This window comes from Apis laboriosa, unplaced genomic scaffold (assembly GCF_014066325.1).
Source record: "Apis laboriosa isolate Shangri-la unplaced genomic scaffold, ASM1406632v1 scaffold105_cov147, whole genome shotgun sequence".
In the NCBI taxonomy this organism is placed as follows: domain Eukaryota; kingdom Metazoa; phylum Arthropoda; class Insecta; order Hymenoptera; family Apidae; genus Apis; species Apis laboriosa.
Window position 1 is genome coordinate 27,286 of NW_025220714.1, and position 26,235 is coordinate 53,520.

General features: G+C 33.4%; 1 protein-coding gene across 1 annotated transcript in view; it reads left to right on the forward strand.

Moving 5' to 3' along the window:
* LOC122710487 (ras GTPase-activating protein raskol) overlaps positions 1 to 26,235 on the forward strand; it is a 155,686-nt gene that overhangs the window by 16,643 nt on the left and 112,808 nt on the right. The window contains exon 3 of the mRNA XM_043928389.1: positions 17,550 to 17,959. Within this exon, the coding sequence (XP_043784324.1) occupies positions 17,857 to 17,959 (103 nt within the window). The 5' untranslated portion in view covers positions 17,550 to 17,856. The remainder of the gene's footprint in view (positions 1 to 17,549; positions 17,960 to 26,235) is intronic.

Below are 26,235 nucleotides of genomic sequence, written 5' to 3' on the forward strand. Positions count from 1 at the left end.
AAAAAAAAAAAAAAAGAATAATCGAAAGATCACAAATTTTTCGAAAATTTTGAGAAAAATTGAAGGGAAAAGAGGAGAGAAATTGGGGAAATCGGTTAAGAAAAGGGGTTCTTCTCGGACAATTTAACGAATTGGCCAGCTGACGTCGCACCTCCCGCTTATCGTAACACGACGAAATAATTCAGATTAGCTCGCGTGTTCTCGCTCTCTCTTTTTTTATTCCTTCCTTTCAATTCTTATTTCTTCACACTTGGAATAAAACGCCACGTTTGAAAGTTGTGATTAATCCGACCTATATTTCAAACCGTGTGCGTGTTCGATATTTCTCAAAAGTCTGGACTGCATAAATCTTCTGAGCTTTGCTCTCGCAGCCTCGTACGCCTTTAATTCTGATACCAGTTTCTCTTTTTCCTTCCATATTATTCGCGTAAATTTTTCTCAGAGAAGAAAAGGATAAAGGATAAAATAAAAATAAAAATAAAATAAAATAAAAGAAGAAAGGATGAAAGGAGAGGCGTGCTATTAAAACGTGCGATTAAAATATATTAAAATCACGCGGGGAATGGATGGAGTACAATTTTGCCTTCGTTTGACTTCGTTAAAGAAAAATAAATGGGAGCAATATTATTTAAGTAATTTTAATGAAATTATAGAAGCTTAAAATATAAATCGATATAAATGATAAAGGATAAATAACGAATGATCTAGAATTTTAAAAATCTTTCGAAAGAAATTATATTTACATATGAATATAAATAATTATATTATTTATCAACGTTCCACCAATTGTTACAATTCGACTATTGAGAAAATCGACGTTGAAATGGTTTTATCGACCACGAAAAAATGAAATATTACTTTTTCCATTGGCTCTCGAAAATCATTGGAATAATCGAAGCCACGAATAACCAAAAATGGATCGTGTTTGAACCAATTACTTTTGAAATCGTTCTCTCGAAATCCCACACTTCTGGATCTGTCCAATCATTTTCACGCGTTTCTAATAATCTATTATACAATAACTGAAGTATAGCTTTTATAAAGTATATCCATCTCTAAGGATCCTTCGAAAGAAAAATTTCAAGTATCAGGAAAAAGAGAATCTTTCAACACATTTTCAACACATTCACTTTTACACACGAAATCTCATTCGCTCGAGGATTGTCTAATTCAGTCCAACCTCTGACACCCTTTTCTATGCCTCGTACGCCACGTCGCCGTGTGAAATATTTTCGTAAACAAGCTTTCAAGTTTCAAGCTCAAGGGGGTCGATTTAATTTAGCCTTCTAGGCTACTGAATGAAAAGCGCAATAAAGAAAAAAAAAAGAGAGAAAAGAGAGAGAGAGAACGCACCGCAAGCGGTTCGCGATCTTCTTCTTCTTCTTCTTCTTCTTCTTCTTCTTCTTCTTCTTCTTCTTCTTCTTTCGCCGATCGTCGGGCACCGTGCTACGTGATCAAGCGCGTAACGCGGAGATTTTACAACAATATCTGGGACGGGTCGTTGAACTTTTCATAGGCGAGAGCCTCTTTGATCCACGCCTCTCGAGATCCATGGACAATCGAATTGGGTTTAATTCCTCCTCTCGAGGCGAGTAGAGGACGTGGCTTTATAATGGTAATCGGAGATTATTGTTATTAGGAAATTGTGTGATATCGAAGCTTCGTTGCTATATAATATATAGAATTTGATGTTTTGATAGAAGAATTAAATTCGATTCGATTTTTTAAATTTTATTAGATATTTTTTTTATTATTGTTTATTATTTGTTAGATAATTAGTGAAATTGGAGAAGCTTGAGATAATACAAATCGATAATAGATCGTTTATTTTTCTCTTATCTTTATTTTTCTCTTATCTTTATTTTTTTTATCGTTCTTTTGTCTTCTTTTTGGTTGGAATTATTATTAAAAAATTACTGAAATTGAAAGTTCGTTACAATACGCCTAGAATTTTAATTATAGGAGGTGATGAAATGGTTTGATGTTTTGATAGAAGAATTAAATTCGATTCGATTTTTCCAATTTTATTACTGTTATAATTAGTGAAATTGGAGAAGCTTGAGGTATACAAATCGATAATAGATCATTTATTTTTCTCTTATCTTTATTTTTTTATCGTTCTTTTGTCTTCTTTTTGGTTGGGATTATTATTAAAAAATTACTGAAATTGAAAGTACAATACGCCTAGAATTTTAATTATTGTAAGAGGTGATGAAGTGGCACGTTTGATGTTTTGATAGAAGAATTAAATTCGATTCGATTTTTCCAATTTTATTATTGTTAGATAATTAGTGAAATTGGAGAAGTTTGAGATATACAAATAATTTATTTTTCTCTTATGTTTATTTTTTATTGTTCTTTTGTTTTCTTTTTGGTTGGGATTATTATTAAAAAATTACTGAAATTGAAAGTTCACTACAATACGCCTAGAATTTTAATTATAGGAGGTGATGAAATGGTTTGATGTTTTGATAGAAGAATTAAATTCGATTCGATTTTTCCAATTTTATTATTGTTAGATAAATTAGTGAAATTGGAGAAGTTTGAGGTATACAAATCGATAATAGATCGTTTATTTTTCTCTTATCATTATTTTTTATCGTTCTTTTGTCGATTGGGATTATTATTAAAAAAATTATTTATATTATATTAAATTATTATATTAAATTATTTATATAAATTACTGAAATTGAAAATTCGCTACAATACGCTTAGAATTTTAATTATTGTATAAAGTGGTCAGGTGGCACGTGTGTTTGATGTTTTGATAGAAGAATTAAATTCGATTCGATTTTTTAAATTTTATTAGATATTTTTTTTATTATTGTTTATTATTTGTTAAATAATTGGTGAAATTGGAGAAGCTTGAGATAATACAAATCGATAATAGATCATTTATTTTTCTCTTATTTTTATTTTTTATCGTTCTTTTGTCGGTAGAGATTATTATTAAAAATTTACTGAAATTGAAAGTTCGCTACAATACGCCTAGAATTTTAATTATAGGAAGTGATGAAGTGGCACGTTTGATGTTTTGATAGAAGAATTAAATTCCAACTTTATTGCTGTTAGATAATTAATGAAATTGGAGAAGTTTGAGATAATAGATCGTTTACTTTTCTCTTGTCTTTATTTCTTATCGTTCTTTCATTGGTATTATTATTAAAAAATTACTGAAATTAAAAGTTAAATACAATAGAATTTTAATTATTGTAGGAATGGTCAGGGCACGTATGTTTTTATCAAAGTTATTAAATTAAATTCGTTTAAGATATAAATCGATAATAGATATGATAAATAGCGAATGATCCAAGATTTTGAAAATCTTTCGAAGGGAAAAATACTTAGGTATGGATATAAGGGTTAAAGTATAATATGGAGAAAGGTTTACATTTCTTTCTTCTTATCTTTATTTTTAACGTTCTTTTGTCAGCAAGGATTACATTTAAAAAATATAACTAAAATTGAAAATCTAATACAATAGAATTTTAATTATTATAAGAGTGTCTGGCGTTTTTATCGAAGTTATTAAATTACATTCGATTTTTCGAACTTTATTGAGTTAAATAAATAATAAAATTAGAGAAGCTTAAGATATAAATCGATATAAATGATATGATAAATATCGAATGATCCAGGATTTTAAAAATCTTTCGAAAGAAATTATATTTAGATATGAATATAAGTTAAAGTACGTATAATACGAAGAAAGGTATATTATTTTTAATCGTTTTTATTTTTCCTTTATCTTTATTTTTATCGGTAGAGATTATTATTAAAAAATTACCGAAATCAAAAGTTTAATAGAATTTTAATTATTTATAATCAAGACACGTGTCTAAATAATTAATGAAATTAGAGAAGCTTAAGATATAAATCGATATAAATGATAGGATAAATATCGAATGATCCAGGATTTTGAAAATCTTTCGAAAGAAATTATATTTAGATATGAATATAAGTTAAAGTACGTATAATACGAAGAAAAATATATTATTTTTAATCGTTTTTATTTTTCCTTTATCTTTATTTTTATTGTTCTTTTATCAGTAGAAATTATTATTAAAAAATTACCGAAATCAAAAGTTTAATAAAATTTTAATTATTTATAATCAAGACACGCGTGTCTAAATAATTAATGAAATTAGAGAAGCTTAAGATATATAAATCAATATAAATGATATGATAAATAATGATCCAGGATTTTAAAAATCTTTCGAAAGATATTTAGATATGAATATAAGTTAAAGTACGTATAATACGAAGAAAAATATATTATTTTTAATCGTTTTTATTTTTCCTTTATCTTTATTTTTATCGGTAGAGATTATTATTAAAAAATTACCGAAATCAAAAGTTTAATAGAATTTTAATTATTTATAATCAAGACACGTGTCTAAATAATTAATGAAATTAGAGAAGCTTAAGATATATAAATCGATATAAATGATATGACAAATATCGAATGATCCAGGATTTTGAAAATCTTTCAATATACGTTAAATAAAAAGATGACCCAGGTATGGATGTATCTACATAAGGATTAAAATATGTATAACACGAGGAAGACGTATCCCTATCATTTTTGGTCGTTTACATTTTTTATTATCTTTATCTTTATTTTCATCGTTCTTTTTTTTTTTTTTTTTTAAGATTGGATTGTACACCTGCGAATCGCGTTCGAGTAGTGAGTCAAAGAAGAGAAACGAATGGACGTATAAATGTTTATTAACCTTATTATTTATGGAAGTGGATAAGGTTCGAATTAATGGCAATACGCGCGGCAAGTTGTAATGGAAAGCGGATTTATATTTTAATTTGCATCGAAATTATCATAGGCGATAAAGTGAAACGCGTGAATTATTGATCGATGGTGAACAGCGAATAACCGCGCGGGGAGATGGTAATTTTGCTGGATTAAAAATGAATTTTGTTTGTTCAACAAAAAAATATATATATATATATATATATATATCAATTTCTGTTTTTAGAATTGATCCATTTTCCAAAGATGTGTATATTAAAAGTATTAAAAATTTGAATTTACGTAAGAAACGGAATGGAATTTCGTTTGGATTACAGCTTGTTTTCACTCGTGATTTTATTTCCATTGTAATCCAACCTGTCATAATATTTAATATATTTTTATATTTTATTCGAAAGTGATCAAACTTTCCTAATTATTTCGCCTGAAAAACCATTCAAAATAATCCAAACGAAATTCTTACGTTAATTTTTAATTATACAATATATATATATATATATATATATAATTCTTAATATACGATACATCTTTGAAAAATGATGGATTCTAAAAGCGAAAACAGAAATTGATATACAAAAATATGAATAATCGAGGTTTGTTTATTATTATTACGTTAATTGAACAGAGGAAGATCATATTCTATCACAGTCTAATGGAAACTTCATTTCGCTTATTACTCACAAATAAACGATCGACGATTTTTACATGCTATATATATATTTCAACTTGTCGAGAATCCACTCTCGAGACGTGTTTCGCTAATGTATTAACACGTCCTATCAAGTATCGAATAATAACGATTAAGGGGACGAAGAAAGTGTTTACCAGTCTCTTGCACTCACACGCGAATTGAATTAGACTATAGGCTTTATCCTTTCAGGGAAGGATTTTATATACTCGCCCTCTGTGCATTGCATCTGGTCGAGAGTTAATTAGTAGTTGAACGAGGGCCGATTAACTCGATTAGCATTCCTGATTGTCCGAGCAGGATCCTTCCTCCGTCTACACTTGCAATTTTATGCCATCTCGTTTGTCCACCCCTCGAGATCTCGATCGGTGTTTACTTTACTTTATTTGCATACACGCTCTCGGAGTAACGGGTAAATAATTCGTGCGGAGCTCGAGCTCGAACGCCGCGAGCGCGATCTGTTGGGAAATTTATTCGATCCACGCGGTTTTTTGATCGCGAAAAGTAAAGTATGGAAAAGATTGCATATTAGATGCCGGGTGTATTATTTCGTGTATGATTTATTTATATGTTAAATATCGAGATTCGAATGCTTTATTTAGTCTAAAAAATATTTAAAAGTAGAGAAGAATATTGTAAGAGATATAAAAAAATTTGGAAAATGAGAGAAAAGAAATTTATTCGTAGACGCCATTTTGATTGCGAATAGAGGAAAAAAGATTAGACACGTTAGACATCGAGATTCGAATGCTTTATTTCGTGTAAAAAAATATTTAAAAATTCTCTACAAGAAGAATACGATATTCCGAGAGATATAAAAATATTTGGAAAATGAGAGAAGAGAAATTTATTCGTAGACGCCATTTTGATTGCAAACAGAGGAAAGAAGATTACGCATTAGATATCGAATGTTTCATTTCCCCTGAAAAATATTTAAAATATTCGCTACGAGAAGAATACGATATTCCGAGAGATATAAAAATATTTTGGAAAAGAAGAGAAATTTATTATTCGATCGATATCGTTTTGATTGCGAATAGATCAAGAAACATTAGATATCAAATTAATATTAATTCTCCTCAACAATATTTAAAGCTTCATTGCAACAAGAGTACGATATTACTTTGCATCGAAAGATACAAAAAAAAAAAAAAAAATTGGAAAAATTGGAAAAGAAAAATAAAAAAAAAAAAACTCGACGAAAAGATATGGACAAATTCAAAAGAAATGAGAAAATTATTTTGCAAAAGAGCGCTTTAACACGAAAGCAATGCATCGAGAAAACATTATCCAACTGCGTTAATTTCATTGTACGGATTTCGCGTACGAAGCCGCTTAATCGCGAAGCGTATGCACGTCCTTTGTTGCTGCCCGCACTTTCCACCGATTGTTTCAGTATCTCTCTCACGGTTACATAACAGATTACGTTACGCAATCGCACACCTGCGCTAGCACCGGTGTCATACCGAAGATGAGGCATATTTTCGCTTCGACGAATCGAATTCCTGGCAGGAATCGACGCATCGTCGAAAATTCATTTTCAATAGGGATAATAATTGGAATTGATTAATACGCACTGTGTGTCGCTAAGCGTTTTGCTAATGTCTATGTACATCATTCGTATGCTTTCAACCGTAATTGTTCGCGGATTAGTTCTGTGAAGTAAGTTTAACTCGCCAGAGATTATTTTCGATAAAAACGGGGAAGAGGAGGAAAGGAGGAGGAAATGATGGGTTGACGGAATAATTAATGAAACTTTGTAACGAGGTAATCGAATATCGATGCTCGAAAACGCAAGTTTGGACCAATTTACGATATATCGATCAATTTCTATATCGGAAATCCCTCTAATTATCTCGTCCCGTTATTATCATCTTGTTATCATTATCCTCGATTTTATTATCGCGCGTATCGCAATTATTGTCATCCATAATAATATATTTTCCATTCACGAAAAAAAGAAAAATATATCCTCTCTCTCTCTATCCTCCATCTCCACCACGAGAGATATAATTTATTTATAATTTGATTGCGAATAGAGGAAAGAAGATTACACGTTAGATTTCGTCTAAAAAATATTTAAAAGTTCGCTACGAGAAGAATATTATAAGAGATATAAAAAAAATTGGAAAATGAGAGAAATTTATTCGTAGACGCCATTTTGATTGCAAATAGAAGAAGATTACACGTTAGATATTTCGTCTAAAAAATATTTAAAAATTCACTACGAGAAGAATATTGTAAGAGATATAAAAAAATTTGGAAAATGAATAAAAGAGAAATTTATTCGTAGACGCCATTTTGATTGCAAATAGAAGAAGATTACACGTTAGATATTTCGTCTAAAAAATATTTAAAAATTCACTACGAGAAGAATATTGTAAGACATATAAAAAAAATTGGAAAATGAGAGAAGAGAAATTTATTCGCCATTTTGATTCCAAATAGAAGAAGATTACACATTAGATATCGAGATTTCGTCTAAAAAATATTTAAAAATTTATTACGAGAAGAATATTCTAAGAAATATAAAAAAATTTGGAAAATGAGAGAAAAGAAATTTTCGTAGATGCCATTTTGATTGCAAATAGAAGAAGATTACACGTTAGATATTTCGTCTAAAAAATATTTAAAAATTTATTACGAGAAGAATATTCTAAGAGATATAAAAAAATTTGGAAAATGAATAAAAGAGAAATTTATTCGTAGACGCCATCTTGCGAATAGAGGAAAGATTACATATTAGGCATCAGATGTATTATTTCCTCTAAAAAATATTTAAAAGTTCGCTACGAGAAGAATATTCTGAGAAATATATAATTTATTTATAATTTCATTGTGAATAGAGGAAAAAAGATTACACATTAGATATTTCGTCTAAAAAATATTTAAAAGTTCACTACGAGAAGAATATTATAAGAAATATAAAAAAATTTGGAAAATGAGAGAAGAGAAATTCGCCATTTTGATAAAAATATTTAAAAGTTCAGTAGAGAAGAATATTCTAAGAGATATATAATTTATTTATAATTTCATTGTGAATAGAGGAAAAAAGATTACACGTTAGATATTTCGTCTAAAAAATATTTAAAAGTTCACTACAAGAAGAATATTATAAAAAATATAAAAAAATTTGGAAAATGAGAGAAGAGAAATTCGCCATCTTGATAAAAATATTTAAAAGTTCACTACGAGAAGAATATTCTAAGAGATATAAAAATATTTGGAAAATGAATAAAAGAGAAATTTATTCGTAGACGCCATCTTGCGAATAGAGGAAAGAAGATTACACGTTAGATATCGAGATTTCGTCTAAAAAATATTTAAAACTTCACTACGAAAAAAGTATTCTAAGAGATATATATAAAAAAATTTGGAAAATGAGAGAAGAGAAATTTATTCGTAGACGCCATTTTGATTGCAAATAGAAGAAGATTATACATTAGATATCGAGATTTCGTCTAAAAAATATTTAAAAATTTATTACGAGAAGAATATTCTAAGAGATATAAAAAAATTTGGAAAATGAGAGAAAAGAAATTTTCGTAGACGCCATTTTGATTGCAAATAGAAGAAGATTACACGTTAGATATTTCGTCTAAAAAATATTTAAAAGTTCACTACGAGAAGAATATTCTGAAAGATATATATAATTTATTTATAATTTCATTGTTAATAGAGGAAAAAAGATTACACATTAAATATCCAAAATTTCGTCTAAAAAATATTTAAAAATTCACTACGAGAAGAATATTCTAAGAGATATAAAAAAATTTGGAAAATGAATAGAGAAATTTATTCGTAGACGCCATCTTGATATTTTTCCTCGAAAAAAGTATTCGACCGATTCAGCATACGATGAACATTTTTCGAACATTTTTTCGCCTAGAAAGATTGCCCTAACTCCGTAAATCCATCGAACGTTTCTCGAGCGTTTCACGACTTTTCGGTTCGAGCATAATAAATTGCGGATCGGTAATTCGAACGAGCAAAGGGAGGGGAGGGGGAAAGGAGGCCTTTGGCCTCGCGATAAGTAAGATTTGCCTCGATAAATCAACTTTACGAGCTTGCGCTTTCCATTTTCACCGCCGGTGTAAATGGAAAAAATTATTACGCGCCCCTGTTGTGTCGCGGCTTGGAAACGGGAAGTCGTGGCGGACCGCTCCAGTTACGGGAGTTAATGATTACCTTAAAAGGTTTTATCTCCCGTATGCGCGATATTTTCCTAACGGAAGCTGTTAGAATTTTAACGGTTTTAGATTCTTTTCCTTTTTCTATTTTGCGTCGCAGCTTGCAACCACTTCGCTCATATCGATCGATCTATCATATCGATATATTTTATTCGCAAACGATTTCGTGAATTATTAATAATAAATTGATTGCGCAATATCTGATGTTTTCGAAAAAATAAAATTCTTATATATTTTTTTTTTTTTTTTCTTTTCTCAATGAAATTGGCAATAAGAATAAAAAGAAGATTCGTCACGATGATATTTATCGCACGTATCGAATATTCTATATCAAAATCTTCTTTTCATTTGTCGATTTGAACGAGTTAGAAATAATTAACGAGTTTCCTTTATTTTGCTTGAATAGAAAAATCGAAAGAGATTCTTAATTGGTACGTGGGGAGAAGCGAGGGGGCCGAGGTCTGGTGGCTCGAGTTAATGATTACCTTAAAAAGCGTAGCCAGGGCAATTCATATGGGCGGAGAAAGAATTTTCAGAGAGAGAATTTTCTTCGAAATCGGATGGAAATCGAAATAATTAATAGTTCCGTGGAATCCTCTTTTCTCGTCGTTAGTCTGTTGATTTCTCTGTCTCGAAGAAAAAAAAAAAAAAAAAACACACGTGCACCATTGTGTTTCGCGTAATTACGAAAGCGACAGTGATTTCTTGCTGTCTTACACGTTAGACTAGACGGTGGTTTTGTGCAAGATGCGTAAAATAACGAGTGGAGAGAAACGAAAAATCCTTCCGTATTTCGTGCGATTATTTATGCGGTATAATTTTTTTTTTCTTTTGAAAATTTACAGTAAAAAAATTAAATTCTATATTTGAAGAATTAAATAATTTGATTTTACTTCTCGTTCGTGTTATTGGCAATTTATGTACATTAACACGAAATTACGAAATTAACGATTTCTATTAAATCGATGCATAATAAACATTGGAACGTATTGACAAATTATAATATTTAAAACGTGGATGGATAATCAAACAAATGAAATGTTATTAACGAGAATGTGTAATAATTACTCGGGTACAATAATTACGATATTTATGAATTGTCGCATTTCCATGTATAAAAAATAATGCTTGAAAATTAATCCTTCGAGCAAGCAATTTCCCAGAAAAATGATAAATTTTTTGGATTTCAGTTTAATTTAAAAAAAGAAAAAAGAAAGAAAGAGGAAAACGATTACTCGCATGATTTTCCGAAATAAAAGCATCTCGATCGATTCCTTCGATCTCCTCCTAAAAAAAATTCCCCCTCGAATTTCTGCCAAGAATTTAATCCTCTCCTCCTCCGATCATTTACACCATGCATCTCGTCCACGCAGGAAAGGAGAAGCAATTTTAGAGGAAACAAAAAAAGGATATTAATCCTCCTCCTCCTCCTCGAACGTTGTTAATAAACGTTGCACCAACGTAATGGCGGCTTGCTCCTCGAATTTATTCCGAACGGATTCAGCAAACGTTTCCCTCTTAACACATTCGCTTGAAACTTGCCGATTTCCAGTTTAACCTGTATCCACCCGTTCCACCGATTTCGATGTCCATTTCACAATTGTACAATACACAATTACCTTTGGAACAATTTTCAATATTAGGAGGAATTATTTTTCGAAATAATTTTTTCCAAGAAAAACAAAGAGAACTCTTACGCGACACAAAGGAGGTAACACTCGTGGTTCCCTTTTTTAATCATCCAACGATTCCTCGGGTACGTAGAGGAAGCTTTGTAAAAGCCACTTCGGTCTCCTCTCGGAGGATCCTCCTCTATTTTAAGCACCGCTATATCTTTCGCGAAACGTCGAGCGCGCGAATAGCCGCTGCCAAGCCAACCTTTAATCCCCTGCCAGAATCTCAAATCCGGCCTTTGAACCCGAAATTCAGAACCAGACTGCGCGCGCACGCTCTTCCTCAACTGAATGAGTTAGGAACGAGTTAAGTTGGAATTAAACTATTCCATTTTGTTGCGAATATCTAGAAGATAATTATTTCCGTTTTTTTCTTCCATTTTTTTCGGGAGAATATTTATCTTGATATCTTGCTTTTCGATTGGTTATTCAATTCGTGATCGACGATCGTCTAAACGAGTTTAAAAAGAAAAGAAGTAAGGATATAAGTAAGGATATCTTTTCTTAAAAAAGAAAAGGAAAGTTTCTCTTAAAAGGAGAAAGTTGGACCTCAAAAATCAAATTTCCATATTTTTTTATTGTAAAATTTTTTAGATGAAGAGGCTGTGACAAACAATCCGAAGCAAACTTTCCAAATCTTTCAGTAATACTGTCTCGAGTTTCAAGAAGTGAATGCTCTATTCTTATCAAAATTCTTCAAAAAATAATTAAAATAATTATTTCGACTTAAATTTTTCAAATCTTTCAACAATACTGTCTCGAGTTTCAAGAAGTGAATGCTCTATTCTTATCAAAATTCTTCAAAAAATAATTAAAATAATTATTCCGACTCTAAATTTTTCAAATCTTTCAATAATATTGGCTCGAGTTTCAAGAAGTGAATGCTCTATTCTTATCAAGACTCTTCAAAAAATAAAAAAAATAAATAAAATAATTATTCTGATTTAAATTTTTCAATAATACCGTCTCGAGTTTTAGAAATGAATGCTCTATTCTTATCAAGATTTTTCAAAAAATAATTAAAATAATTATTCCGACTTAAATATTTCAATAATATCTCGAGATTCAAGAAGTGAATGCTCTATTCTTATCAAGACTCTTCAAAAAATAATTAAAATAATTATTCCGACTCTAAATTTTTCAAATCTTTCAATAATATTGGCTCGAGTTTCAAGAAGTGAATGCTCTATTCTTATCAAGACTCTTCAAAAAATAATTAAAATAATTAAAATAATTATTTCGACTTAAATTTTTCAAATCTTTCAATAATACTGTCTCGAGTTTTAGAAATGAATGCTCTATTCTTATCAAGATTCTTCAAAAAATAATTAAAATAATTATTCCGACTCTAAATTTTTCAAATCTTTCAATAATACTGTCTCGAGTTTCAAGAAGTGAATGCTTTATTCTTATCAAGACTCTTCAAAAAATAATTATTCCAATTTAAATATATATATATTCGAGACGAACGTTGAATATTCTTAATCTTTTGAGTGAAATTTTTCAATGAGGATGATTGAAAAAACGGTGATCGAATTACATTTTTCGCTTCTCTCTTTCTCTCTCTCTCTCTCTCTCTGTCTCTCTCTCTTCCACGTCGTGTAAAATTAACTTAATGGAAGCTTGAAATTTCTCTCCAAATGGCAAACGTGTTCTTTAATACGTTTATGCGCGCTATAAACGTATTTATTTCACGATAAATTTATCTCGCAATAATATCGGATCCAATCTGGATCCCGACCTATTTATCGTATTATCGTTTAAATAAACGAAATGCAGATATACGTTAATTACCAATTTGCACGGATTAAATCTCTTCTTCTTGTCTCGCCGAGTTTTTTAATTAACTGCTTTCACCGTGACCACGATTATCCGCCTATTCGAACAAACGAGGAGAATAACACGGGGGGGGGGAGGGGAGGGGAGGGGAATAGGTGGAATAATTGTTAATTTAAATTAGTAAGAATATTGCACCGTCCCGTTGTTTATACGATCGTTAATATTCATTGGCGGCCGGTTAAATGGAAAAAATGACAAGAATTAATTAGGGGGATGAGAATTCACGCGCAATGCTTTAGCAACGACGAAACGAACCGATAATATCATCCGCGTTGACCGCGTTGTTCGCTCCACGAGCGAAAATCTCGTTATCCGCTTTTCAACGAATATCCGAACGAATATTTCTCGCGATTCCTGTTTCGAATTGTTCCTATTTACAATTCACTGGAATTATGAAATCATATTAACGACGATTACGATCGATGGAAAAACGATTTCTCTTCTTCGAGAAATATGCAATATATTAGCGCGAATTAGCCAAAAATTCTTATTAAATTTTTAAGATAAAATACTATAAAGAATTTTTCGCGATGAAGAAAATTATACTACAATCGAATATCAGTTTCGAGCCGAACGAATCATCCAAAATTCATCGTCTATCAAGTTTATAAAATAATAGAAGAACAAGAATAAAAATGGGGAAAAAAGTTCGTCTTTTCCATTCCTAAATTCCATTCTTCGTGACGAGCGTCGCTCTCTATTTTCTCGAGCCACGGACGGGTCGTCGTTAATATACAATAATATCCAATAAAGCGATATCCGTATGAAGCGATGAATCGTAAATCTTGCTCCATAACTCGATATAATTGCCCTGCACCAATCAGATCCTTAACGAGAGCCGCGCTCTTGTTTCCTTGATAAATGATTAACGAACCAGTTTTCGATCGTCCAGGAAACGGCGAAAACCTCGCCAAGTAGTATAAATAAAATAACAATCGCCTCGCGGGACGAGAGATTTACGAGGCGAGGGGTTGGTTAACGGCGCGTGCATCGACAGGTAGAGTTGTTTAGGGGGGGTTGTTCGTTTCGCGGTGGAAATTCGCATCCCCCGATAGAGGGATGAAAAGATGACGAATACCGAAGAGGAAAGTTGTCCAAGGTTTGTATTTGAGTTGAGATTTGGTTCGATGCGTTTTGGTTTGATGATTTGGCTGCATTGATTTGCGTGAGATTAATTGAGTTGGATCAGTGAAGATACAAATTGATCGTTTCATTTTATATGAATTTTTCTGGAGGTTATGAATAAATTTTGTATATATTTCGAATTGATTCATATTTGATTTTTCTTTCAATTTTTGGCTTCGAAGTAGACGATTCTACTCTTGGCAAACTTCTTGGCGGGGAGGATAGTAAGTTCGATTAATATTTCGCTTGCCTCGTGGAGAAATTAACGAGCACCGATACCGTGTTTCTCGCGCCTTCCCGCTGCGCGCGGGTTGTTCCATGGAAATTCAAGCAACAGGTGGTTCGACGGAATATCATTTCTCCTCCTATCCGTGCTATCCGCGAATTCCCTGTGCTCGAATTTATTAAATTCGAGACAATAATTGGAATAAAACCGAAGAAATTAAGAAAACTTTAAATTCGAAGAGTGTAAAAATTTATATACACGCTTCCGCGTATCGTATTACGCCGTATTATACCATATTTAACCCTCTATTGCATGAATTTTTATGACGAGTTGAAAAAAATATGTATACATGGTTGTTAGTCTACTTAAAAATGAGCGTGGTCATGAAATACGTATTTTGCACCCATGCGGGAACATATTTTGAAATTTAAGTCCGGGAATATAAGAGAGGATTAATCAAAAAGTTTAAAGAGGAACGAGAAAATTTATCAAAGAATCGTTCAATCGTTGTTACGTGTACTCAGTATTATACATAGTTACAAAATCAAGATCCTTGAGACAATTTATCTTTTTTTTTTTTTTTTTTTTTTAAGGATATAAACAAAAAAAACACGTACGGGAAGCGAGCCGAGCACTCGAGTGTTGGAAGAACTTATCGTTCTCTCTTCTCTTTCGGCCCTTAATTACGAGCCGGCCTATTTAAAAAGTGCACCACGCCCACGCACACCTACGAGCTGCGCGCACGAGAGAAGAGCCCACACGCTCTGGCGAGCCAGGCATAAATTACACGTTTAGCAAACGCATGCGCGCACACGCCTGCTTGCTCGATTAACGCTTGCAAAATATAATAATTGCGAGAGCACAACACTGTGTCGCTCTCGTAAACGCGGTTCCCTGTTGTTAAACGTCGTTATTTAATCGTCTCTATTACGCCTCCTCCTCGATGCCTAAATTATTCTCTTCTCGAATTTTCGAAACGAAACGGTTTTTTTAATCGAATATCGAAATCATGCGGATAGAATGCGCGCTATACGGAAAATTAATGGTTAAAGTAAATTAAATTGTGTCCTCGCACACGATCGATTCCCTTGTGACGAGTTCGAATTGGGCAAGTTGAGAAAACATGACGTCACATTATCCCCACCACTGGATTAGGAGATCAGGTGACCAGACTTCCGTCAAAGCGAAGCGCTGCATCGTGTCACGTGACGCAAGCGCGATATGCTGTATCCCCTCCACCGCCGAAAAGTGTCTCGCTTCGATGAATTTTCGCAGGAGGAGAACACGTGACGTCACGATAGATTAGGTTAGGCACAGGTGAGTGACGGCGACACGATGACGCGGCTCAATTTCGCGAGAGAAGAATAAGTGATGTCGCGTTAACGCCGCATTATGCTTGCCGTTGTTAGATTAGAAACACGTCACTTGTTTGGCGAAAAACTTGGTCATTCGGTAATGTAATTTGGCACAGTATGTGACGTATTATTATTCTTCTAATAGAAATTTTCAAAGGAATTGAACCGTAGTTTCTGCCTAATTTAGACAATTAATTAGCAATTGGAAACGTCACGTATATTCTCCTCGTTGCGAAAATTCATCGACGTTCTCTTCGCTTCACGAACAATGAGAAATGCGTCGAGGAAAAGGAAAATTAGAAATATTCGTAAGAAAGAAAAGACACCGAGCAGTCGATGAAACGTTTACTTTCATAGACGGTTTGCCGTCTCATTTTCACAATCTCTTCACGATTTTTTTCTCGCATCTACTATTATTACTACTCGATCGGACAACAAGAATCGAAGCTTTTATTCGTTTCTTCGCTCCATTCATCACGATCGTGCGAATCGCGGCAGCTCGGTTGTGCAATCTGGATTTCTGCAAGTTATCCAGCGAAGTCTCTCCGACCGAGATTTATTTCTACTTCGCCTCCTCTCGGGATTTTCCTTTTGTAGCCGCGCCACGTTCCGTAATACGCAACGGTTACGAAGGAAAAATCTGATCGAAGGATGTGCGTGTAAACGGTGTAAAAGGCGCGGTTAATAATGTTTTAATGAAAACGTAGAGGCGTTTTTCGACGTCGATTGATGGATCGACGAAATCGCGTAAATACGCGCATAAATAATAAAACGTTGGAAAGAGATGGAGAACGTTCACAATGAAAGCGTTACGTAACGTACGTAGTAATGGATATCGCTTATTAATAGCTCGGTCTAATTCGACCGACAGATTATATAATTGCTACGATTTATTTTCGTATTATCGCTCGAACGTGAATTTTCACGAGGGATATCGAAATTCTACTCTATTTTTTTTTTTTTTTTATTTCGATTCGTATACGCGATACAATTTCAAAATTTCTGATTTTCAATATTCGTTTCGCAAAAATATTGAAATTTCTTTTTTTATTTATTTATTTTTTTTTTAATATAAAAGCGTTTTGTTCCACATTTACTTTAAATAGACATCACCTTGACGTGATTATAGAAACTTGACGATACAAAGAAAATAAAGTCCGAAGAAGGTTATTTTAATCTTCAAAAAGAAAACAAGGTAGAATATCTTAATATACTTACTAGAAATTAATAATATTCCATAATAAATCCTTTCTCTATTTATTCTCCAACTATTCACGTCTAATTAAAGATTCCACAACACTTTGTCCTTTACGAGTTAAACGTAGCTCGTATTAATAAAACCCGTATGATGCTCAATTTCGTTTCACATCTTATTCTACGTCCCTACGTCCTCTATAATTCTCTCTCTCTCTCACGAAAGGCCATCCTGATGATAATCCTTATCGCGAAATACAGAATACGAGAAATACAAATATCGATAATAACATTCGATATAAATCCCCTCTCCCTTTTTCCGAAACGAAAGAAACGCAAAACAAATTGTACGGTTTTTTCGAAAAAAAAAAATTTTTTTACGATCCATAAAGGAGGCGGGAGAACGAAAATCCATCCGTGTCGCCATTAAGGAGAACGTGCCTCGGCCGCGCATCGGCCATTCGTCGCTCGACGAGTTTTGATTTTCTTTCCAGGTGCGAACTAGAGCGGGAGGAAAGAAGCGGGGAGGAGAAGCGGGGTGCTTGGCCACGACCTACACCCACGCCCACGCACCTGCGCCGTGGCCGCGAGGATCTCGCGTGTGTAGTTACCCGTTAATTAGCCGTTAATTAACCCGGTACTCGTCCACCACGCGGGAACCGCGTTGGCCGGTTAGGCGGCCGAAACATGCCGTCGAGCCTCGGCCCCACTTGACGGCGACTGGTGGGGGGGAGGGGAGGGAGGTTTGAGGAGAAGGCTGGGCCACGCGGCTGGCGGTTCGTTGCCACGAGCGCTGTAAAGATGCACAACGTCTCGACGGAGGGCGCTTCGCCCGGTGGTCGACGATTGTCGCGCAGTTTTCACTCCTGCCTTCGCGGAGCCGACCACGACGACCTCGAATCAGGTAGACTACCTAGCTAGATCTAGCCTAACAAGGATCCGAATTTCGTGTTCGAATTTCGAGAGTAAAGTTACTTTGATCTCACTAAATAATTCTAATAGCAAATCATATCTGGTGATATCGAAGTAACTTTATTCTTAACTTCGACCTTGTTGCCATTTCTATTAAACGGAAGAAAGGAAATTTATATATATCAAATTTCACAATATTTCTTGTAATAATTTTCTTCACTTGGATATTTAGATCTCTCGTTACAATGTGCAAATTCCTATTTGATGAGGATCAAAAGTAAGGATTTTACTTTTTATAAGAATATTTCTTCTAATAATTTTCTCACTTGGATATTTAGATCTCTTGTTACAATGTGCAAATTCCTATTTGATCAAAAGTAAGGATTTTACGATTCGTTTCAAATTTACTTTTTTTTAAAAAATGTATATATATATATATATACACGTGTATCAATATTTAATATTTATTGTACAAGGATATTTCACGAAACGGTAATTCGACGAGAATCGTTTCTAACGGTGGTGCATTCGCTTCGACTTCACGACCGACGATTCCGTGCCACTGTGCGTAGGATAATGACGTTAGATATGACGGTATATACGTAGAGGTGAGCGGCAACGTCGAGCTAGCCCACGCTCGTTAAAACACCTCTACTCTCCCATAAAAGAAAATCTCTCTCTGAGAGAGAAAAAGGAGAGCAAGTCTCAAGTATATGTACGTATATACGGTTGATGCGTTTCCAGATGGAATTCTATAACCAACGACGACCTAACGTTTCCATTTATTCGAATATTCGATCGGCGGAAGAAGTGGCGTTTGATAGATGGCGCCTCTCGTTGGAAGAAACGAGATTCCATTTCTTTTTTTTTTTTAACTGTCGGCCATTCGTTTTCGAATGCTGCGCCTTCGTAATAAGAGAAAGTTGCAAAATTCTTCCGTTTTAGATTTACGAAGAAAGGGAGAAAATTCTTTCGAAATTTTTACCAGATATCGAATTAATCCAGCTTGAGCGAATTGGATGTGGCAGGTAGAAGTTGAAATAATAATAACAAGCGAAATAGAATTTCGAGAAATTAAAAGTTACGCTCCTCTTCGATCAAGAAGATATGTTCCATTTTATCTGAGGCGTGAATTCTTAAACGAGGAAGCTTTATAAATAACATATATGGTAAGTTTACGGCCTAGTTACCTTCTATGACGCGTGAACTTGCTCGAGGATTCACCGCGCGAAAAAGCGTGATTCGAACCACGATATTTTTCAAACTGTTAACCGTCGCATTTGAAATCATAAAAAGTGACTCGAAACCGTCCAAAAAGCACGATTGATCGGGAAGGAAATATTCTATATTATAAACGGACCGAGCACACTTTTAAAATAGAATTTTTCAAGCGACCCGAGAGGACAAGACACCTTGCGAAACAAATTTCTCGATATCTCCTCTTGTCTAACCGCGACATATATAAAACACGGAAAGAGGGGAGGGATAAAACCCGTTTCGTTCGAAGCGAGCGAAAAGCGAGAGCGCGCCGATATTTATGTCGTCCAAATAATTCACTCGAATATACGACACCGTTGAACCAGAACGTCTGACGCCCACAAATCCTTGCCACGTGAAAGACGCGGTCTATCCTCCCCAAAGTATTCCCAAAATACTTTACAAAGTCTGCCACTTTGCCAATCCCATGGTGTCGCGAGGGATGCCGTAAAACCGTCTGAAAATTCAGCGGGAGGCCTCGGCCATCGTCACAGGCCTGTCAGAAGGCTTGTCCAACCTTCGAGGATAATTTTGAAACAATTTCAAAATTCAGTGGGGGAACAATAATTTTTTTCGTTCGAATTCTCTTAAGAAAAACTCAGAGGAATCCCACTCGCTTTTTTGAATAATCGACATCGAAGTGAAATTCTGAGAACGAGGATAATAAATTATTATATAAAAATAAATAATAAATTAATAAATAATAAATAATAAATATATATAATATTTATATAAATAATAAATATATAATAAATTAAGAAATAATAAATAATAAATAATAAATTATTTTTTTTTTTTTTTCGAGATCAAATATCGTAAGATTGTTATAGAAGAATATTATCGAGGTGAATGAATAGGTGGAAACGTGATCGTGATTTTTGAAACGAATGAATTTTTATTATCGCGAATTTTTATTAATTAATTTTGTTGCCACGTCTTGTCCACCATCCATTTGGGAAAAATAATACCCGCGATGGGTTCTTCACTCCAAGATTATTTCTCCTCTCCAAGAAATTCGCTAACCCCTCAAATCCATCCAAAAAAAAAAAGTGTTCAATCCCTCGAGAGTGAAAGAGAGCGAAGAGGACGACGCGTTCCTCACCCACGTGTATTTACAAGATGTGGCTCGCGAGCGTAACGAAGGGAGGCCAGCGTTAATATTTACTTTCATACGCGGCCTCCGCTCGAGCCAGTCCATTGCCGACTGTATCGTGTGTTCGATACAGTCCAACTCCATTACTCCACCCGTGGATGTCGATATCGCATGTCCAACCGTGTCGTCGTTCATTATCTTTTCACCGAACGATTATATCCCATAGTGAAGATACTCGCTTCTCTCTCTCTCTCTCTCTCTCTCTCCTCCCACGTACGATTTCGTCTTCTTATGGATCCGTATTTGAAGAGTTATAGCTCGATATAACTCCCCCGTTCTTTACATTCGATCTTGTACAAATGTACGTACGAATAGTACGTACTTGAAATAGTCGACATCGAAGTGAAATTCTGAGAACGAGGATAATAAATTATTATATAAAAATAAATAATAAATTAATAAATAATAAATATATAATAAATTAAAAAATAATAAATAATAAATAATAAATTATTATTTTTTTTTTTCGAGATCAAATATCGTAAGATTGTTACAAAAGAATTTATTATCGAGGTGAATGAATAGGTGGAAACGTGATCGTGAGAAGTGAGTGGTCAACGAGGACTTTATTGATCGCGTGGCTAATTGGCCGGCTGAATTGATTGTGCACTTTTCGACGGGCGAATTGTCCTGGACGAATTCCAGAGCTATTCTTCGTGCGGAATCGGACGATAAGATTGACAAGAGTTCAGTGTCGATCGACAAGCTTTCGTGGGAACGGTTTTTGTTCAAACGTTCGTGAATGGAACGGCCGTCTCATTTTCATTCTTCTCGATGAATTATTCGCTCGCTCGATTATTGGAAAGGGAAAAGCCCTCGGTGTTGGTGGATTTGTGACGTGTGCTTTGAATACAAAAAAAAAAAAAAAAGAAATATAAAAAAAAAGTTAAACACTGGCATAAAGTGTAAAGTAAAATATAATCTTTTTTTTAAAATTTTTAAAATTGGATCGAACGATCCGATTCGAAATATTACGATAAATTACGTCACGGTGAAAAATCGAAAACTCAACACACCTGATTAAACCTCGAGCAACGACATCTGGCCGTCTCGTTTTAAAAAACGGAGCAAAGGAAAAAAAAAATTCCTGACGGTTGTCCGCTCTCTACGAGGATGTTCCTCGAAGAACAATGAGCCGATGATTTCATCGTTTCCACGATTAAACCGAGCACGGTGATTACGATTAAACACACACGGTCGCGGTAAGGTAACGTGGAAAGGGCGAGAGAAGGAGGAAACGAAACGCGATGCGTGGAGAATAACGTTTCGGCCTTCCTTCGATCCGGCAAATTTATTCGTGGATGATCTAATAATTGGTCTCAAGGTCGGGCAGCTCGCTCGGTAATTAAAGCGCGTCGGCAACAATGCGAATCCGATACGTGTCCCAGGATATTGGAAATTGTAACAAGCGTACGTTGTTGCTTTTTTTTCTTATTATTACTTTTATCTTGTTTGCCAATATTTTTTCATAAAATATTTTTTTAATAAAATAGATTTCGATGGAGAAAATTTTTAACTCGAAATTTTACTTATGCGGAAATTTTGTGAAGAATTTAAAGTATGAGAGATGGGTGATTCTTTTCACTTTCATATATTTTCATATTCATATATTTGATGTAAATTTTGTCTCTGATTGGAGGAATTCATCTTTCTATATATCTATTTGTGTATTTATTATGTTTTGTTTTTTTTTTCTTTTTTGCGAAGAAAAATTGTATATTTTTAATACACAAAAATGAAATTGACGATTTGGATACTTTTTAGAATTATAATTTAATTAAAGAAATTACAATAATTTACTTTTAAATTCTCTTTCAAATTTATATTAAAATAAATTATTCAAAAAATTTAATTTATTGAAACTCATTAAAATCTTAAATATACTATATATTTTGATTTGAATTATTATTTTATAAAATATTTTTAATCATAAATTTATTTAAATCATTTAAACAACTGCCCCTTTCTGTGCGCAAATTTTTCAATTCTCTCCAGGTTTTTCATTTATTAATTTTTCCATCAACGTGGCTCCGTGCCACGTTTATTACGCCAATCGTTGAACGAGAAACACGGTCGGATGGAGTTTTCATTTTTTAACGCGATTGTTAATTATTTCGTAACGAAATCCTATATATATGTATATATATAATTTCCTACACACGGAAAGAAATTTTTCCCAATTCCAATTTTCGGGATATTTTATTCCCGATTGGAACCACGATTATTCCGATCCTCAATGAAAATCTCATTACGAAAGGTTTTAACGATTCGAGCGGCGTTGCGACGTCGAATTTTAACAATCACGAATTCTCGATACCGGGGCAAATCATCGTATCGTGTAATACGATTGGAACGGTTTCCAATGTAGCGGAAAACGTTTCGTCCACCGATTAAATTCAATTTCGAGCGCGAGTTTTGATACTTATCGAGAGTTTTATCCTGTAAACCACGGTTTATCGTCTCGAATATTCGCGAATTTCGAATTGGAGGAAAGCGGGGTTGCAGCAAGGATTTCGTTCTCGCTGTTGCCGCTGTTACGCACGAACACGACAGCGCTCGTTTCGTTAAAATATATACGTATGTATATATATATAAATTTAACACGGCGAATGCGAACAGGAAAAACAGATGGTTTCGAAAATATTAATAAATATCGTAGTACGAATTTCTGTGTATCGCGTGGAGCATAATTTTACATTGGATACATTTTGCAGTAATAATTTTGTTGTTTCGATCATTCGTTTGACATTTTATATGACGAGAGATGACGAGATGTCTTTACGCGTTCGATACGAACGATTGTTGGTCACAGTGACTTTATCGATCGAAAATTGGCGCAAATATTCGAACGGTTGAGCCTCTCGCTGAAGAGAATTTAATTTATAAATCGCTCGCATTTCGTACAAACTTATATACTTATTCTTGTCATTTCCATTTCGATACTTCCATATTATGCATTAGTCGATCAGAGTTTTGAAAGAAAATTACGAGTTTACTCGCTTTGATCTCGATGAAAATGTTACATTTACATTTTCCCTCGAGAAACTCGATTTCGTTCGTTCGAAGAAAAGAAGAAATCCTAGTCCCCTCTCTTCCCCCGTTCAGTCAACGGGAAGGGAGAAAAGAAAAAAGAAGGAGGCAGGATTGAAGCGTGTCCCTCTGAAATAGCTGCGCAAAAATAGAATCTCTCCCAGCAATTTCATCTGTCGATCGATCGAACACGTCTGTCTCTCCTTTCACTTTTTACCTTCTAATTATGCGATAATCGCTTTAATATCGGACAACCGGCAATTAAGTTGTATCCAAAGACTCGTCTCGGCCGTGAACAAGCAGGATTGCCTTTTTTCCCTCCCCCTCCCCATCCGGTTTGACCGGGGAGAAAGGATAAACTGTTTGGGGAAGAGGAAAGCCATAGAAATTCATTTCCATTCTCTCGAGGGGAATTAAGCCAGGACAAACGTCCACGTCGAATTACCGCTCTCCGACTTTTTATCCACTCCCTCCCTCCACTCCCCTCTGCTCCACGCGGTAATATCGCTAATTGAATCGATCTTGTTCCGCTTCTCCTTTCGCGCCGTTTCTCCATTTCGCTCGATCGGTTTCGCGTGGAAATTTCGAATATTTTTATTTTTTGGCTTCGAATTGAAATCGATCCTTACCTCGGCATAATATTTTCAATTTTTAAGAATTTACATTATTTTCCTGTTTTTGTATTTGTTTTATATTCCAAGTTATGAAAATTATATATATTATAGAGAATGAAAATCAAGTTAATTCTTCGAATTCTGTTTTTTTCGGATTAAATTCGACGAATGGAATAACGTAAAATCTTATATTGATTCCGTTCACACGCGAAGAGGAAGGGTAATGTAAATTCGTGGACCAAGTTCCTTGACATTCGGCTTTCACGAGCAATTCGAGACACGTGCCTCGCTTCCTGTTGTATCAGATATGCACGGTATTCGCGCCACGTTCGTAATACAATCGTTCGATAATAACACGTTCGATTGGGCCGCTCGAAAAGATTTTTGAATCCGAAATCGAAATTCCATGGAAGGGAACGATTTCGCTAGAATGTTGAAAGTGATACGAGGTACAAATCGATCTTTTCTTCGAATTTCTTTCCCCTATACAGGTTTTTTTTAAAAAAAAAAAAATGTATGTAAAATTCATAAAACTCTATCATTTAAAGAGCGAAGATTGTTTAATTATCGTCAATGTCGATTTTTATCTATCAATATGTATAATTTTATTTTTGTCAAGTTGGTTGTGAAAGTTTGTTGAAAATTCTTGTCGTTGAGACGTAACTCAATGTATCCATGGATATTATAATTAAATGATGGGTGTATATCATGGGTGATGAAGAGTTGAAGAATTTTTAAATCTCGCGCCTGTCGACGAGTAATGGCTGCGTATTCATCATGTCCAAACCATACCACCATTCTTCCTGAATATTTCAATTTTCATTTTTTCCTCGTTCAACGGATGAACAAGAGGTTAATTAAATTCTCACCGGTCGATTCGAGATTTTTAATTAAAAAATTTTCCCCGCGGCCCGACTGACAAAAGTCTTCCTGAAAGTTCGGGAAAGCAGCTTTCACGTTTACGATTTCTTTTATCACGCAGCGGGGAATTAATTGGACGTCTAATCAATCATTCACTAATAATCGGAAGTCTGCAAGAGTAATTGATGAGTTTCGATCGTAAATCTCGTCGAAATCGACGTTCCCGATAGATCCTTGTTGTCGTCAATTTCCCCTCCCCGGGGAAATGACATTGGAAATTTGTGGGAAAAAGAAAAGTTTAGCTGGATTTCCCATCCGTGTTCATGTTCGAGTTTCACCTAACCTAACAATCGTAATCAAAATATTCTCCTTTCTTTCCTTTTTTCCAAATTTTCTTCACGTCGGAGAATTGTTTACATCGAAGTTTACACTCGAAGATTCAAACTTGTAAACTCTCCTTAACCCCGAGACAGATTCGAGTCGGTATTATTATTACGAAGTCGAGAAACATCCGATGGAATTTACATCGCGGAATGGATTTCCTCTGGAAATCCGATTTTTGCCTCGAGCGATTGCCATTCACGAGACTATTCGCGAGAATCTACGGGACGATAATTTCTCTATTCGATTTATCGAAACGAAACTAATTTTGCTCGAATTATAATAAATTAAATAATTACTAATTAATAAATAATTAATAATTTAAAAAAAATTAATAATAAATAAAAATAATTACTAATAATAAATATAATTATAATTATTATATTATCATTATAAATATAATTAATATATAATTAATTAATATACAATATATAAATATTAATAATATTAATATATATATTAATATTTATAATTATAATTACTATATTTATAGTTTATATATTTATAATTATATTTATAAATACAATTACTAATTGGAATTGGCCATATATATATATATATATATATATATACGCGAAATATTTTTAAAATATGTCGAACACGAACAAAGATATGATGGAATATTCGTCTTTCCATCCAATAATATTAATAATATTAATATATATATATATTAATATTTATAATTATAATTACTATATTTATAGTTTATATATTTATAATTATAAATATTATAATATATTTATAGTTATAAATATTATACTATATTTATAATTATAAATATATATATATATTAATATTTATAACTATAATTACTATATTTATAGTTTATATATTCATAATTATATTTATAAATATAATTACTAATTTGAATTGGCCATATATATATACGCGAAATATTTTAAAAATATATCGAACACGAACAGAGATGTGATAGAATATTTGTCTTTCGAGACGAAAATCTCTATGTATATT